The sequence below is a fragment of the Syzygium oleosum genome, unplaced genomic scaffold (genome assembly GCF_021117445.2).
Source record: "Syzygium oleosum isolate NSW1041296 unplaced genomic scaffold, Sole_v2.1 Sole_v2.33, whole genome shotgun sequence".
Classification (NCBI taxonomy): Eukaryota; Viridiplantae; Streptophyta; class Magnoliopsida; order Myrtales; family Myrtaceae; genus Syzygium; species Syzygium oleosum.
In genome coordinates, this window is record NW_026607517.1 from 34,408 (window position 1) to 51,126 (window position 16,719).

At 41.9% G+C, this 16,719-nt stretch overlaps 3 protein-coding genes across 7 annotated transcripts; all 3 read left to right on the forward strand.

Annotated features, from left to right (window-relative positions):
- The first annotated feature begins 321 nt into the window (after positions 1-321).
- Positions 322-7,104, forward strand: LOC115669410 (fatty acid amide hydrolase-like). Of its 2 annotated transcripts, XM_056304902.1 has the most exons (20): positions 322-440; positions 590-699; positions 801-861; positions 1,361-1,548; positions 1,629-1,758; positions 1,904-1,981; positions 2,067-2,214; positions 3,012-3,124; positions 3,202-3,277; positions 3,398-3,469; positions 4,262-4,313; positions 4,512-4,592; positions 4,678-4,761; positions 4,997-5,100; positions 5,254-5,346; positions 5,648-5,716; positions 6,024-6,088; positions 6,275-6,336; positions 6,605-6,700; positions 6,789-7,104. In XM_056304902.1, the coding sequence occupies exons 1-20, from the start codon at positions 362-364 to the stop codon at positions 6,846-6,848; spliced, it is 1,821 nt and encodes a 606-aa protein (XP_056160877.1). In that variant the 5' UTR covers positions 322-361; the 3' UTR covers positions 6,849-7,104. The 2 variants fall into 2 exon arrangements, 1 of the variants encoding a protein (XP_056160877.1); XR_008814845.1 differs by lacking the exons at positions 6,024-6,088; positions 6,275-6,336.
- Positions 7,105-8,944: 1,840 nt separating this feature from the next.
- LOC115665738 (protein trichome birefringence-like 12) lies at positions 8,945-12,600 on the forward strand. Of its 2 annotated transcripts, none has more exons than XM_056304727.1 (4): positions 8,945-9,725; positions 10,420-10,557; positions 11,292-11,541; positions 11,821-11,979. In XM_056304727.1, the coding sequence occupies exons 1-4, from the start codon at positions 9,169-9,171 to the stop codon at positions 11,836-11,838; spliced, it is 963 nt and encodes a 320-aa protein (XP_056160702.1). In that variant the 5' UTR covers positions 8,945-9,168; the 3' UTR covers positions 11,839-11,979. The 2 variants fall into 2 exon arrangements, with proteins under 2 accessions (XP_056160702.1, XP_056160701.1); XM_056304726.1 differs by having other exon boundaries at positions 8,957-9,725; positions 11,798-12,600.
- A 465-nt stretch (positions 12,601-13,065) lies between these two features.
- Positions 13,066-15,864, forward strand: LOC115665739 (uncharacterized). Of its 3 annotated transcripts, none has more exons than XM_056304712.1 (2): positions 13,066-13,837; positions 14,037-15,864. In XM_056304712.1, the coding sequence occupies exon 1, from the start codon at positions 13,071-13,073 to the stop codon at positions 13,800-13,802; it is 732 nt and encodes a 243-aa protein (XP_056160687.1). In that variant the 5' UTR covers positions 13,066-13,070; the 3' UTR covers positions 13,803-13,837; positions 14,037-15,864. The 3 variants fall into 3 exon arrangements, with proteins under 3 accessions (XP_056160687.1, XP_056160688.1, XP_056160689.1); XM_056304713.1 differs by having other exon boundaries at positions 13,067-13,837; positions 14,588-15,864; XM_056304714.1 differs by having other exon boundaries at positions 13,068-13,837; positions 14,835-15,864.
- The last annotated feature ends 855 nt before the right edge of the window (positions 15,865-16,719 follow it).

Genomic DNA, 16,719 nt, shown 5'->3' on the forward strand with positions numbered 1-16,719 from the left:
TACGTGCGGCGAGCATTACGATCGTGCGTGATTTTGGTCTGCGAGGGATGTCTGTCTTGCTGGAGAACTAATCGCGAACTTTGTGTGTGATGGGTGTTTGATCATTTGCTTGTTTGACTGACGAGCACTTTGTGTCCACTGTTTAGCTTCATTTTGGCCGTCTTATCCCGCGGTTACTAGTTTGCAAGTTGGTTGTCTGGTCGAGAATTCATGTCTTAATTTGGTTTTTCATTAAACAGGTTCATAGAGTATGAAGCTTTGATTGGTCCTATGTTCCTATGACTACAACAAGATCCGGTGGTTACTAACATTTTTTAGTAGTTTGGTCTTTCCCTTTTTTTCCTGGTAGAATTACTTCGACATGGGCAAGAAGCGTGTAATGTTACCAGCCGAAGAGCTCGACTTGTCTACTGTCAAGTATGAGGTTGAAGATATTGACGGTCAGTTCCATATCCTACTACATTTTCCTATTAAGTTTCGATGCTTTTCCTCGCAAATTCTACAAATAGACATGATGGGTTTTTGGGTCATGTGAAAAATGAGTTCGCCGAGATTCTGACTTGGGTGAGTCCTTTTGGCTGACTTGCAGCTCCGCATCTGACCGGTCTCACGTTCAGGCTGTTTGTCAAGATACTCGAGGCACCACTAATTGGCCCTGCTGTTATCTCTTACTTGAAGAACAAGAACCGAATGGTTGAGGTACGGTTGCGTTTCGTCTTGCATATTGCATTCTTCGAGCAGATTTTCTTGCTTTAATGCTGGACGATTGAATGTGACTGGGCTCTTCTTGTAATTGGCAGTTTCTTAGGAGTACTGTGATACCAGAGCCACCAATGTATAGACCTGAATATCCTCCTCAAGGTTTTTCCCCTTAACTAGTTAGCTTTAGTGTTGTCTTGTGTAATAACATGAAACTGGTGGGTACCAATCTATTTGACTGAACTTGGGATAGCTTAGTGAAAATGTTTCTCGCAGCTGAACAAACCGTAAGTTTGCTGATTTTTCTCTAATTGAGAAACTCGATGAAATTTGTTCTTGGCATGCTTTTTACTTTTACTCAAGTATTCTTTTCTTTCTCTCTCTTCCCATCACTTTTCTGACTATTTCGGAAAGCCATTATAAGTTTAAAAGAGAGGCATTTTCTGAAGTAATTTCGTGCTCTCCCCTGCTTTTCTTTCCCCTATTATTTTCAGCCTGTGCATGCTTTGCAGTGCATTCATTGCAGGCAAATGCATAGTATAGGGAGAGTAAGAAGAGGGCATACTGGGCATTAGCAGATTAACATGCAACAGGATAGATTCAAGTAGAGTGCATCCTTCCCATAAGAAATATATGCTATGATGAAGCTATTAATGTCTAGATCCAGAGCCTGGCACCATCTTATTGGATGAAGATGGAAATCCTGAAGACCGAGTAGAATTAGCGTTGAAATGTCTTCCGGACTATGATCCTGCCAACTCCTGGAATGGCAATCTCAGTCAATTTCGCTACTGGAAAATACGGGATTATGCGTATGCTTATCGTTCTAAACTTGTAACCCCATCCATGGTAAGTCCATATCAGAACCTATGAGGAGTCTCTTTATTATCAGCTTGAGCAAGACACGTAGTCTTACTGTCAATTATTAGGTGGCAGAGCGGATTATTACTGTCATTGAGGAGTTTAGCCATAAGAAACCTCCAGCTCCTCTACTAATTTCTTTTGACGCTGAGGAAGTCAGGAAACAAGCTGCAGCTTCCACAAAGAGGTTTGAGGAAGGTAGGGCAATCTACTGGAACGTGAGCTTAACTCATTGAAATGGTTGTTTTTGCACCTTCAAAGTATGGTCCCTGCTTGGTGTGCAGTGCACTGCCATTAGTTGGTGCAGGGGTGGCATGATAAATTAATGGCATTTCTGATGCAGGGAAGGCGTTATCAATCTTGGATGGGATTTTCATGGCAATTAAGGATGACATAGGCTGCCACCCATATATAATGAAGGGTAAAAATGGGTTGAAGTCTTTGTCGTTTCTCAAAAAATTCTCACCATCTCTTTAGTCTGTGTATATGACAATTTCTATTGACAGGTGCAACAACTTGGAAGGATGAAACTAATTCGAATAATGAAGATGCAGTTTGTGTTTCTCGATTACGTATCTGCGGTGTGATCTTGGTGGGCAAAGCAAATATGCATGAGATGGGCATGGGCACAACTGGAAACAATCCTAATTATGGGTGAGTTTTATTATGTGGAAATCTTGTAATTGACAAGCTAGAGTATGAGGCATGGGAGCGAGAAAATTTAAAGAGCATTTAAATGTGCATTTGATATTCTACAAATCAGCACATTCATTTCACCAATTGCTGTGCTGGCTTGTTAGTGATGTATCATGAACTTGTCAAAATTGACATTCCATAGAAATTGTCCCTCATCTCTCATCAGAATTTTTATATAGATCACTGCATTGAATGTAGAATGGTGTTGTCAACATATGTTCTGATGTGAGTCAATCTTCCAGTGGAACTTTCTTTTACAGGTGACTTTTTCTGGAGGAATTCTGAAGTGCTTCGAGACTGCTTATGTTGACCTTGTCTTTCTTAAAGCCATTTCATTTTACTTTTCCTATCAGTCTATGAAATAACAAGTTAATACCTGGGTTGTCTGAATATGTCACATGCACCAATATTTGAAGAAAAAAGAATGCATTTCCACGTTCCACATGATGGGCCAATGATAATACTGCTCATCGTAGGGATTATAGTAATTTTCTTCTCATGAGGATGCGTCTACCTTCTCACTCCTCTCCTTTTTTCTTGTGCAAAATGATCTTGAAATGGTTCATCCTTCTCGTCTTTTATTCATCAAAACAAATGATATATCCACCACTGTTGTTGACTTATCTCATTCGGTTACCCTCCCTCTTACATATATATGAATTAGCACATGTCCGTTCCTCAATTCATTCACACTGCATTGTATGTTTTTTGTTTGCAAACTTTTACCTTAAAATTCATTGGTTATGCATCTGCAGAACGACAAGGAACCCTCATGCCCCAGAAAGGTACACTGGTGGATCTTCCTCTGGACCAGCGGCAATTGTTGCTTCTGGAATTTGTTCTGCTGCACTCGGGACAGATGGTGGAGGTTGTTCTAGTGTCCTACTGTTTGGCTTGTGCTTACCATGTATTTTATGCTGACACTGACTTCACATAACAAGACAGGTTCAGTTCGAATACCTTCTTCCCTTTGCGGAGTAGTTGGACTGAAAACAACATATGGGCGAACAGATCTTAGGGGGTTAGATTCTGAACTTTTTCCTATTATTAATGCTAGGGACCTAGTATGGGCTTCAGTACACAAAAAGTGTGAATCATGGTGATATTGTGTTTGTTAGAAGAGTTCTGCCATTCTTTGCAGTTCGCTATGTGAGTCTGGGACGGTTGACATTATTGGACCAATTGCATCATCGGTGGAAGATGTCACGCTAGTGTAAGTATTCTGTACTTGTTACTGGATGTTTGGAGCCCTCAGCTCAATAGAGGTTTAATGTTTATAACCTCAATATGGAAATGAACAAATTTTGTGGTTGAAGGCATTGAAATGATCATCAATATTTTGGTGTTGGCACTTTTTCTTTGCCGCTTGTCTTGACTTATTAGGAGATGAGTTTGTTCAGGGAAAACTTTTGAGTTCGAATCACAACATTTGGGAGCATTGTTTCTTCCTATAACCGTTGTCGTAGGATTCAAATTGTTGTACCATAGGTTAGTACAGGTTAGCATGCAAGTTTATTTTTCAACTTTGAGATAACACTGCATAAAGCAAGACAGGTTAAGAACTTATTTGACTTGGGAAGCATGTGAGCTCTCTGACTTTACGGTGATGGATGAATTTGGATTCGTTGGATTTTAAAAAGCTGAAGTGACTATCCCATGTAATCGAATAAAGTCTTCATAATTGAAGATCTGAATGTCCTCACAGTTACTTTTGCTTCTTTATGAGACTTCACCCGGCAATCTCCAGCAGGTCACACTTGCCATTAGTTAAAGCTATCCCGCAGTCTCAACCACCAAAAGGACCATATTATGTAGTCCTTAGGCATAACAGTAGAGCTCATCTACCTTTGTAGAAGCAACAATCGCGCAGAGTTCTCTGTAACAATATCGTGTTTGTGGCTGGAGTTTCCAGCTGTTTTCTTGATGTCCTCACTGTTTAACTTCAATCGCTTCTTTAATTTCTCTTATTAATCGTATAATTCTCATCAAGGCAATGCTACATCAGGTATGCTACAATCCTGGGATCCTATCCTATGGACAGAAATATTTTGAAACCTGTAAGTCTATTATCTTCATTAACAAAAACTGCAGCTATGCCTGATTTACGACATGCACTTTGAAGGAATACGTGTTAATGCTACTAACACAATTGATATCTTACTGTCAAGTCTTCTTTTAATGTAGGTTGTGAGCAGACTAAACCTCTTTTGTATGATAATTGTCATAATACTACTAAACTGTGCTAGTTCTTGCAGTCACCGCCTTGCTTGCCAAATTTTCCATCTATTGAAAGTTTGAATGCCGTGGGGTCGTTGCGACTTGGAAAATATACTCAAGTAATAGCTGATTCCTATATGTTAGAAGGTTTCCTTTATTTTCTTTTTCCCCTTTTCAATTACATGAACAAATTAATGTTTGCAGTGGTTCAACGATGTTCATTCAACTGATATCTCTGACAAATGTGAGGATATTCTGAATCAGCTATCTAAGACCCATGGCTGTGAAGTAAGTTCTGCTTCAATTGAATAGGCCTTCCAAAGTTACGTGATTATTCCATAGAGTTGTATGTCTCTAAAGCTTAAAGTAACTTTAGTCTCTCCATGTTTGTCTCGTGTTTCTCACCTGTCATCTTTTTCCCGCTAATGAGTTGGTTCTTGTCGAGTTCACTTCACAAGGCATAATTCTGTCTTTACATTCATGTAGATTGCTCAGTTCCTAATTTGACTTATATCTGTGCAAGGTGGTAGAGATTGTTATACCTGAGCTGCATGAGATGCGCACTGCTCATCTAGTTTCAATTGGATCCGAGATGTTAACTGCATTGAATCCTGACTGTGAGGATGGGTAGGTCTGCTTCTCTAATGTACCTGAAATAGCATCATCATCAGTCTGACCAGAAATGGACACAGCTGAGTAGGGAATATTCAAAGGTTATGTTCATTCTCTGTAATTGATATTTCATTTTGGGACTGAATGTCCTGTTCTCAATTTTCTCAGGAAAGGTAAAGAGTTGAATTATGATTCGCGGACTAGCATGGCACTGTTCCAGTCATTCACTGCATCAGATTATGTTGCTGCCCAGAGTATTAGGTGAGCAAAAAAAAAAAAACAAGAGAAATTGCAAGTTATTCTCGACAGGAGATACTTGCACCCATCATGTAAATATATCATGTCCTCCCACTGTCTTCAACTAGGCAGAAGTCTGGATACCTTTACTTATTCATGTCTAGTTTTTAGATTAGTTATATCATAGCTGAAGCTACTAAAACTGTTTTTATTCAGTTTTGGTATATGTCTTCCATGTGGTCATTTGAAAATGCATTCGCAATCTCATTCACTTCTTTCTTAAAATATTCTTAGACGTGGTGGTAAGGCCGCTATCTGATTTCAGGAGAAGAATAATGTACCATCATATGGAGATCTTCAAGAAAGTTGATGTCATAGTGACGCCGACTACTGGGTATGTCATTTTGTGACTAGCTCAACTTGGTTTTTCCCTTCAAGGATGCAGTTTCAATGCTCGATGATGTGTAATTGGACTTGGCAAGCCTAATCTAAGCATAGTTTTTGTCTCTTCAATCATCCAAGTTTGAGAAGGAGCAAGCTGGTAGTATGCATAATTGGAGTTAAATTTGGGATCTCTGCTCCAATGGCCTGGCAGACCTTATCAGAATCACAATATATTCAAATTTTGAGTTTTCAGTGCTTCAATGTTAGCTTAATTCTTCTCATGGGTTTTCAACTGACACAGAAATTGTTTATTACAGAATGACAGCACCTAAAATACCTCCTAGTGCCCTTAAATATGGGGAAACGGATATGCACGTAACAGGTTTGTTAGTTGCATTATTAATCTCTGGTTCGACAGTAACAATCCTTTCACGAAAATTGTGTTGAAATCATAAGTTTCGTGCACATACTTGCTTTAATTGCATAACAAGTTTTCAGATACTCAATGTGACATTCTTCACAAGGGACAATTCTTGGGTAGTTTATGCACACTCTCTCTTTGTTTCAGGTTACCTCATGCGATTTGCCGTTGCAGCAAATCTTCTAGGTCTCCCTGCCATTTCTGTCCCTGTGAGTGACACTGGGTTTACGTACACAATTTCATGGGATTTTTGTGTTCGGAATTATTTTCTTCATTTGCACAGAAACTGTCATTTTGGACCGCTGACAGCTAACCTCATGCCGAGAAATTGAGTCGTAGCTCATTGAGCCAGCTGAGGGAACAAATTGCATTAACCTTCCAACTGCACCTTTTGCAACTGCATTAAGTCATTCTATTAATCAACTCTAGTACAGTTATATCTAGCCCATCCCGTTACTTGTGTTGCGAACTTTACAGATCGGGTATGATAAGCAAGGCCTTCCAATTGGTTTGCAACTGATGGGCCGTCCGTGGGGTGAAGCTTCAATTTTACGCCTGGCTTCTGTAGTTGAGGTATATCTTTTCTCATTTCGAGCGCTAATTATTTGAAGTAATTTGAGAGACAAATGCTATCACTTGCCTATCTTTCTCTTACTTTCAGGAACTCTGTGGATCTAAGAAGAGGCCTGTATCATTCTACGATGTTCTGAAGACAAGCTGAATGCAGCTTAGCTCCTGTTGCTGATGTTTCTCTGCCGCTGATTGTATGGGTTTTCAAGCACACGGGGAGATCTTTGCAGTGACTTTATTGCTCCTGATTTAGCGCGGAACTTTTGTTTTTAATGTCAATTTGGAAAGGACCTGGTTATCTGTCTACTTTTGTGGCTAAGATGTTGGCTTTTGTAAAGTTTAATTACCATACGAAGATTCGCTTTCTATCAAATAAATCGTTTATGCATAGTGACTTTCCCCTAAAACATGTTGGTTCTTCAATGAATCCATAGTTTTATTGTAACACCCGGGTTTATACGGCTTTAAAACTCGTTACACAGATATAGAACCCTAAGCTTTATAAGCTAGTCCAGGACACCCTTAGGTGATGTGGGACATTAAAACGCATTACGCAGATATAGAACCACAAGTCTTATAAGCCATTCTAGGACTCCTCCCTTAGGCGATGTGGGACAAAAAAGGCTTCTCCCTTCCCTATGCACGTCCAAGGACCGAGGCGCAAACGCACCGCCATCCCAGCTACGGGCCTCCCTCAAGGCTTTGTTCTCAGCACAGCGGAAGCTTGTGTGAAACACGTTGTTTGGGATAGAGGCACAGCCGCACTGTCATCCCTTAGCTCAACCCAATATTTTTCTCTTTGGGCCTCCCGCACCGGCGCAGATGCACCGCCATCCCAGCTACGAGCCTCCCTCAAGGTTTTGTTCTCAGTACAGCGAAAGCTTGTGTGAAACGCGTTTTAAAGCCGCGAGGGTCAATGGGCCCAAAGCGGATAACATTATACGTGTAGACCCGGGGTGTTACAGATAATTTACGTTTCCTGGTTTAAATTGTGAGTTATTTGATCAGTTAAACCGAAAGCAAAACTATTTCCAGGCGGCAACAGTAGGCGGAGATGATAGTTGCTGTGGCATCAGTGCTCATAGGTAACCGAACTTGTTGGCACGGGTGTCGACTTGTGACGATGTCTAGTGGCCGACTTCGTCTGGTGGGTAGAGTGGTAGCCTTTGGCAATTATGGCGGCGATGTTTGGAGTGGACATTGTTGTTGTTTTGGCTTGTGATGCTTCGTGGTGCTAGCAAAGATTAGCAGAAGTTTAGGCGCGAATGACAACATGTTTTGTCCCCGGCCCTATTTCTGACTAAAATCTATTTTTCCCTGACTTGACTAAAATCTATTTTTCCCTGACAAGTTTATGGGCAAAAAGTAGCGTTTATTTCTGTTTTCAGAATAGAAATTCGTTCGATAAGTTATTTTTAAATTTCTGTTTCCGGTAGCCAACCAGTGAGTGGCGGCAGTGGGTGGGCGGCGAGTATTGGCGGACGGGCGGCGGCAGGCGGGTAGCCGGCAAGCGGCTGCGCGGGGGCGGCGGCGGATGGTCGGCGGGCGACGAGCAGCGGCAAATGGGTGGCAAACGGCCGGCGGGCAACGGCGGTGGATGGCTGGTGGGCGACGGACGGCCAACGAGCAATGACAGGCGGCGGTCGCGGGCGAGGGGTGGCAAGTGGGCGGCGGTGGGCGGCAAGAGTGAGCAATAAAAGAGAATTGTCATTTCTATTTCTGGAACAGAAATAGAAAAGTATAAAAGTTTAACTTCTCATTTCTGTTCCAAATTTATTTCTGGAACAAAATTTGTCCTAGAAATAAAAAAATGAAATTATTTTACCAAACGAACTTCTGTTCTAAACCTGTTTCAGAGAACAAAAAAATAAAAAAAACTCAAAAATAGAATTATTATCATTCGCGTCCTTAGTAATCTCCACTGCCAAAAGAAATAAACTCTTAGCGGCAAACTTGACCTCAAACAATATCTATGGTCCAATTGCGTAATCAAATCCGTTCGCAAATGTTTAATATTCATGTGTACCAATCGGGAATTGATCGAGTGGCTACTAGGACCAGAGTCTCATGGCCATGAACACGCGATCCGGAGTCTTACAGCCACCTCGGATGCTTAGCTCGAGCTCGAGCTCAAAGTAGATAGTCATGGCCCGCTAGAGCTTCGAGATTATGGCCATGGATGCTCGAGCTCGAGGCGGCGAGCAATGTCATTTGTGTCAACAGGTTTATGAAATCTTTTAATTCATGTCGATCCGTGTCAATTTCTTTTCTCAAGCTTATCAAATCCACATAAACTTTTCCATCACCAAACTCATCCATCGATGGTCCATGTCAGCAACAGTAGATCAGAAAAGAAAATTTAACTGTCATATAACTGTTACATGAACTCCTAGCAATTGGATCCGCCACTTCAAAACACGCACTCTCTCTCTCTCAGAGTGATCGGACGGGGGAATTCAAGAAGAGCTGCCATGGCTTCTCCCGATGCTGCCAAGAAAAGGGAAGCGCCTGCTCTCAAGTCACCTTCCTCCCTCTTCCCATACGCCATCTTCCTAACCCTAATCATCCTCTTCCTCTACTCCACTTTCCTCGCTCCCCCGGCCTCCCCTCCTCCGGAAGAGAAGATCTCCCTATCCTGCAACCTCTTCGACGGCCGATGGGTCCTCGACCCGGAGACCCGGGAGCCCATGTACGACGAGGCATGCCCGTTTCACCGGAACGCCTGGAACTGCCTGAGGAACCAGAGAGAAAACATGGGTACGATCAATTCCTGGAGATGGGTGCCCAAAGGTTGCAGCTTGGATCGGATCGACCCGGTTCGGTTCCTGGGTCTGATGAGGAACAAGAACATTGGGTTCGTGGGGGACTCGTTGAACGAGAATTTCTTGGTTTCGCTTCTGTGCATACTGAGGGCGGCTGATGCGGGTGCCAAGAAGTGGAAGAGGAAAGGGGCTTGGAGGGGAGCTCATTTTCCCAAGTTTAACGTCACGGTTGCTTATCACAGAGCGGTGCTGTTGGCCAAATACGAGTAAGACCTTTCTTGATCAGTGGTTTTATTTTTTGTTCATATCGTTGCATTGTTGAAGAGATGATCTTGAATGAGTGATGTGGCTATTGTTTTGATATTTTGAATGTTTTCAAGTAATAGATGGCTAGTGATGAATGTTCATGTCAGTTGCATATTTAATCAATTAACAAAGTTCACAAGTATACTTATCCCCAGTTATTTGTGTTTTCATCAGACAACCTTCTTCTCCATCAGAACTTTTATCAATTTTCTGGAATTGAATTTGGTGACTACGCGGTGTCCCTGCACCGTATTCCTATGGACAGAGTTTGTTTGTAGAAACTGCTGAAATTGTTTAAAAAGTGTAAAGATTTTGAGAGAGCTTCTGACTTTGTCTTAGAGGTGGTTGTCAACATTGTTGTGAGAATGTGCTAGAAAAACCTGAGGGGTATGCGATTGATGGACCAGCATAGACCAGCAGATCGCAATGCCGTAATCTTTAAGAGTTGCTAATTGATGCTGAGTCTAACTAAAGTATCTGCAATTAAGCTATAAAGATCTCTCGCTTATCGATAGCTGGAACTGGAAGTGTTAAATCCGATTGATCACCTAATGACAATATCGATGTTGCTTATTTTCTCTTAAATCAATCTGTAAAGTTTGCTTATAAAGCATTGTACTTATAACCTCACATGCTTATAACTGATTAATGAAGGTGGCAGCCGGAAGAATCCACTCTGGCTGAAGGACATGGATCAAAAGGTTTTTATCGAGTAGATGTGGACATTCCTGCTGATGATTGGGGCCACATCAATGGCTTCTATGATGTCCTTGTTTTCAATACTGGTCACTGGTAATTTCGCTCTGTCGCTTAGTTTTGTTCACTAAGATAAATCTATCTGATGCTTTTGCATCCTTGGTGTCTTAATGCTTTCATTTCTTTCCCTGCACTAATATCGTGTCTCTAATGAAATGTGTGGGCTTTGCCCTATAAATATCTAGAACCTTTAGGCTGTGTAGGTGATACCTGATTACTCTGCTTAGTCTTAAGATTTTGTCTGCCGTGAAGACCATTATCTCCTCATTTCTAAGCTAGTTATGTCATTTCTTGTGTGTCCTGATGTGTAGGGTAACCGTTTATGCTATCTTTAACCTTGTCAGGTTGGATCAACTGGTGTATTCCTGTTATTCCATATTTATTTTTAGTTTTATGGACTGAGGTGAACTCTATGAGTACTTACATGGGTGGTTTAGGGAGCCTTATTGTCGATTGGATCAGTGCTGAGATAAGTGAATATGGTATCTGAATAAGACGAGAGCAAGGAAAGAAGTAGAAGTTTTAGGAGAAAAGTTAAGTCTCAGCATTATTATTCCCACTGGTGGTTTTTCGAAGAAGCAAACTGAGATAACATAGGCTGGAAAATAGTCAAAAGTGTCAACCGACTAAAGATTGCGGTTCTCGTGAATCTGAAATGCTGCCATTTCACTATTAGCCTCTTTAAGAACTGTTAATATTAGTCGCTTGTTCTTGCCTGTATAAGCCTTTCCCTGAACATTTCTTACATGGAACCCTTTTTCCTTTGATAGGTGGGGTTTGGATAAGTTCCCAGAAGAGACACCACTAGTCTTTTATCGGGCTGGACGCCCGATCTTCCCACGCCTCAAGATGTTGGATGGACTCAAAGTTGTTCTTGAGAATATGATTTTGCATATACAAAGGAAAATCCCCAAGGAGACCCTCAAGTTCTGGCGGTTACAGTCGCCAAGGCATTTTCACGGTGGAGACTGGAATCAGAATGGTAGTTGCCTGTTCAATGAGCCACTCCAGGATTCTCAGGTACGAAAATAGAATCTTGCACTCTTTGTGCCTCACTGCTCTCTCATGCTACTGTTCCAGTATGCTAGCTGATCAAGTACCATACTTCAAAGATTTCTTGCATATCAAATAACAGATTTAAGTAAATACTTTCCATAAATTTGTGCTTGCTCTTCCTCTGGCCGTTTCTCGTTGTTGAGCTACTTTGGGACTTCTCTACATATCGCAACAACACAATCAGATTTTTACTCGGGATTGGGTACTAACAACTAGACAGCTTGATATGTGGTTTGATCCCAGCAACAATGGCGTGAATAAAGAAGCAAGACTGCTGAATAATCTGATCGAGGGCACGCTGCGAGGAACGGATATTCAGTTGCTGGATTTGACACATCTGAGTGAATTCAGAGCTGATGCCCACCCAGCAATTTGGTTGGGAAAGAAGGACGCAGTGGCTGTTTGGGGCCAAGATTGCATGCACTGGTGCCTACCTGGTGTGCCTGATACATGGGTTGATATTTTGTCCCAATTAATCCGCCGTGGCTTGGAGAGACGGTGACGAACTAGGAAGTATCGTGCGATGGTGACTGTTCAAGATGGTGATGAAGCTAGCTGGTTGAATTTTGACAACGGGTTCGCACCTAATCATGTGAAACCGACTCAATCTTTGAAATTCTTTATTGATTTGCTGGTAGACTTAACAGCTGCTCCATGGCTTGCGACGAACTCCGAGCTGACGATTTTAAAGAGAAGTGTCGCTTCACAGCTAGTGACAAGCTGTACCAGTCAACCACCGAGGCACTTCAATCGCAACATGTTAGGAAATCCAAATTCGAGGGTCTCGTTTGTTGCTGGTGTGCTTGCCTTAACCATGGTGGTCATTTTTTTTTTGTTTAAGCTTATGGATCATAGATCTGAAGTTTGTTCTTCCTTGTAAGGTGAGCTATTCTCTCTCTTGTTTTAGTGGGGAGGTGGGTGAAAAAACGGCACATGTCCGGGTTGGTCTCTTGAATAGGGTCATTTTGTAAAGACGACATTTAAATTAAGAAATAGATGAACACAATCCATTCTTTCGTTCAATGTTCATGCATATTGAGATGATTTGGTGCGATGTGAATGGTTCTTGCAAGTACAAATCCATCATTGGAGTCGATCTTCCGATGTGATCGTAGCAATTAGATTTGTATGGTACTCACATCTAATCAACGATTTTGATGGGCTTGATCTATTTGGAATTCGATCCTTGCGAGAGGGTCGCACCGTAATTACGGGTCTTCTACTTTAGTTTTTTATTAAAACGTGATCGGCATTTTCGCCGGGTATTTAAATCAGAATATTTGAAATCTTTTCCAGAGAAAAACATTGCTAATCAAGATTATTTCAAATATTTTTCTCGCAAATTGTGTAAATGTAAACAATAGTTTGTGTTATTTAAACTGTGGAGAGTCGAAATTAGCTAATAAAAACTGAGTGCGACTGAATCGTTAAAAGTTACTTTTCTGTTTTTCCAAAAGTGGACAAATATAGGCCTATGCTTACTTTCATGCCCCATGGTATATAAAGATATTAATCAGGTGTTTTTCCATGCTTTCAATCACGTATCTACCCATCGCCGTCGACCAGTAAGAAGAAGAAGAACCCTAGAACCGGCAATCAGAGTCCCGTTTTCGCTTCCCCCAGATCCCTCTCCTTCGCGGCCGTCGTCCTCCCTTCATCAAATCCTCGTCCTCTCCGAAACATTCGAACCTCCTCCTCCTCCTCCTCCGATGGCGCTAAGAACGCACCCGCCTCTTCCCCTGAATGCCCTGCCGCGACCCCCAACAGGACCACCCGGCCTCCACCCCCTCCGCCTCAACGCCCGCAGGTCCCTCCCCCTCTCCGCGCCGTGCAGGGGCGGCGGCAGGAGGAAGGAGGCCGGCGACGCCGAGCTCGCGTCCGCCCTGGCCGAGGAGTTGGCGAGGGCGCACGCCCAGGGGAAGCAGAGGGACGAGGCCCTGACGAAGGGCAGGGCCCTCCTGTTCTCCGAGCTCTGCGGCTACTTCGCCCTGCGGGAGGACGAGCTGAGGAGGAAGTGGGAGGGGATGGAGGATGGGGAGCGGCGGGGTCTGGCGACAGAGTTCGTGTCGAATTGGAGCGCCGATTTCCATCCCCTGTCCGCGAGGTCCGTCGTGGAGATGGTGGAGGAGCATCTGCAGCAGCATGGAAAGAAGCCGCCCTTCTCGAACGATTCGGCGTTTTTTCCTGGCTTGAAGAGATTGATGGGTTTGGGCGAGAACAAGTGAATGGTGTCTTGGGGTTGTGGTTTTGTTGGGTGGGGGTAAGTTCCTATTCGCTCCGCGATTCCTTTCGTCTTTTCTTGGATGGGAAGAGCTGAGTAGTGAGTAGCGACTGCCGTGCACGATGTTGTTCTGATCAATATTGATTGTACATGTTTATACAGCATCATGATGGCGACTTGAGTTCGGTTGATTTGTGTTTTTTCTGCTTTGCTCTCACCTTCCCTCTTCCTTTTTCAGCTGTCCCTCTTGAAGAAGTGGAGTTTTGTTCGTTCGTTGAATTCTGTGGATTCGCAATGGACATCCGTCAAACGAACCATACTTAAATTCGGCAATAAAACTTTTTTTTTTATTGGGTTCCCTGCCTATAGCGTTTGATGGGTATTGAATATGAAGCGAAATGAGTCAATTTAAACTGGTCAAATCTTTAATGATCTCCCTGGGATGTTTGATTTGAGTGACTAATAAAAGTAAATCCTTTGACCTCTGCTTCATGTCATGTCTTGATTATCGACCCGACAACTCATTCAACTTGAAGAATACTTGTGGGAACGAGCGCAAAGATTCTCAAAGGAGGAATTCCGAGTTTAGCTGTTGTGGAAGTAAAGCTAACATCGTGCTAAAGCATAATAGAACCAGGCAAAAAAGATCTCCACCTCCTTGCTCTGTCAACTTCAGTCGTACTTTCCCTCTGTAATTGGCCTTTTGGGTGGCTGGGTCTAAATCTATTGCGAATTGGCTTCAAAGCTATGTACTCCGGTGCCAACTTCTTGTTTTCTTGGTCAATGCAGATTGCCTGTACCGCAACGGTAATTGCAGTCGTCTTCTCTGTTTATTTCTTGAACGACTTCTGGCGGAGAAGAAGCGCACAATCTGTTCGTAAAAATGTCCCACAAGTCAATAGCTACTTGCCTGTCTCGCTTGTCCAAGTAAATAGCAGTTTGTGTGTTGCTGCTATACCAGGATATGATTATGAGGTTTCTTGAGCTTTATGGTATCAGATACTGACAAGGTCTTCACTGAATTTCTCTATGATAGCCTTATAGATGCCGATGTCAGGGCCTTTAAAGACAGTGAGGAAGCTCCGTTTAGGAGAAGAAAATTGGCCCTGATCTTTTAGAAGCCATCAAGAACCCAAGGATCTTCTTACCAATTTTCTCTAAAGAGTAAAGATTATGCTTCTAGTAGATGGTGCCTCAAGGAGCTGGCGCCCACGGTTAAATGTAGGGAAGAAAGGAAACATGTGATCTTTTCAATCTTCTGTTTCGACCCATGAGTTCAGCAGCCAAAAGCCTTCTCTCGGCACGAGAAGCATGAGGCCATGCAAGGATGGAGGGATGCTCTTAATGTGGAAGGAGCATTGAAAGGATGGGAAGCGGAGAACATGGCTGATGGGTAATCTGTTAACTCATGAGTTTGCGTGACTTTCTATGTTGTGGATTTCTATTTTCTGGGTTTGTGAATGCATGCTTGGTTTGCTAGTATGTATCTGGAAAAGAGATGACTGTTATGGTATATTACTAATCAATGACTATGGCATGTCACTCTTATAAAGTATGATTGTAACATTTGCATATCGTATCACTGGTGGTTTATCACTGCTTTAACTACCGCCACTAGCCAGCCAATCCAGCGGTGCTCTACTGCTATTCCCTCTACAACCACCACCAATCAGGTAAGACTACTGTTGCCATGGTCGTGTACAACGAACTTCTTGAACCACGTGAGTACCATATCTTCGTCAAAGACATCTGAGAGCCAAGGTCGTCCCGAGTTAGATTTACCATTTCCATGCATGCTCCCATCGGCAAGGAGGATATACTGTCGCTGTTCATCTGCTATAGGCGACGATCTCCTGAATTTTGGCTTTTTTCTGATTGTATGTGTGAACCGGTCATCTTGCAATGTTTCCTATGTCATGCTGAGTGAAGCAGTTATCTCCTTCAGCTGAAAGAACTTGGTGCAGTGTGTTTATGGAGATGAAGCATGCTTGTATTGTAGATCTGTACTGATATTCCTGGTTCGGTTGTTAAAGCAGTTAATTGATGAACTTATCATGGCAACTTAAGTCGGTGCTCCACATTCTTGTGCAGATTGCTAGTGTTTTGCGAGGGAAAATAAGGAATGTTGTACCTTGCCGGTAAATGATTGAAAAAGTTAAGATAACTTTTCAAATGCGTTGGTAACTAAATATTGACTAACAACTTGTTTTGCCTGTATGTTATTAGTAAGTTACTATCAAATTTTGAAAAGTGCCCACATTTATTTATACTTCAAAAATTATCCCCGGTTTTAATGGAGTTTAAGTTACCAACTCTTTTATGGACCAAGAAAACAGTTACCAACTCTTTTGAAAATTATCAGTTCTTTTCAAAATTACCTACTATTCCAACATACCAACATCTACTTATGTAGCTTAACTTATTAACTCTTATATGAGCCAAATATCGATGTTTATTCGATTGTTTTAAAATTATAAATTGTTCCAATAGTCTACCACAATTTATTCACATAGACCAACATTATATGAAATTACGAAACATAATATGAAATTACTGACTTTTTTGACTTCATCTACCAACATTTATGAGATTGTTGCAAAAGTAGCAATTGTTTGAATAGTTTACCGGTATTTAGTTGCGGAACTTACCAATGTGTTAAATGATCTAACTTTTACATGAAATGTCCCTAATCACATTCAAAAGTTGCCATCATCTTCCTTTCTCGTAAGGAATGTTACTAATTAATGTGAGAACTTCAACTTTCTAGAATATATTCAAACTTTTTGACCAACAAAAATGTATTCAAACTTGCTCTTTCTCTTAATGAAAAGTCAAGGACTAAGCTATCTTCTGATAATTTGAAAGTTCCAAAGTTGTTACCGATAAGTTTGAACTTACTTTTGAACCTGGAAAGTTAGAGA

Excerpts from the sequence above, each read along its gene's own strand:
- LOC115665739 (XM_056304712.1), top strand. The coding sequence starts at position 13,071 with ATGGTATATAAAGATATTAATCAGGTGTTTTTCCATGCTTTCAATCAC.
- LOC115665738 (XM_056304726.1), top strand. The coding sequence starts at position 9,169 with ATGGCTTCTCCCGATGCTGCCAAGAAAAGGGAAGCGCCTGCTCTCAAG. Across the intron at positions 9,726-10,419 it reads GTGCTGTTGGCCAAATACGA|GTGGCAGCCGGAAGAATCCA; the intron begins GTAAGACCTTTC and ends TGATTAATGAAG. Across the intron at positions 10,558-11,291 it reads GTTTTCAATACTGGTCACTG|GTGGGGTTTGGATAAGTTCC; the intron begins GTAATTTCGCTC and ends TTCCTTTGATAG.
- LOC115669410 (XM_056304902.1), top strand. The coding sequence starts at position 362 with ATGGGCAAGAAGCGTGTAATGTTACCAGCCGAAGAGCTCGACTTGTCT. Across the intron at positions 2,215-3,011 it reads GGAAACAATCCTAATTATGG|AACGACAAGGAACCCTCATG; the intron begins GTGAGTTTTATT and ends ATGCATCTGCAG. Across the intron at positions 4,314-4,511 it reads ACAGAAATATTTTGAAACCT|TCACCGCCTTGCTTGCCAAA; the intron begins GTAAGTCTATTA and ends TAGTTCTTGCAG.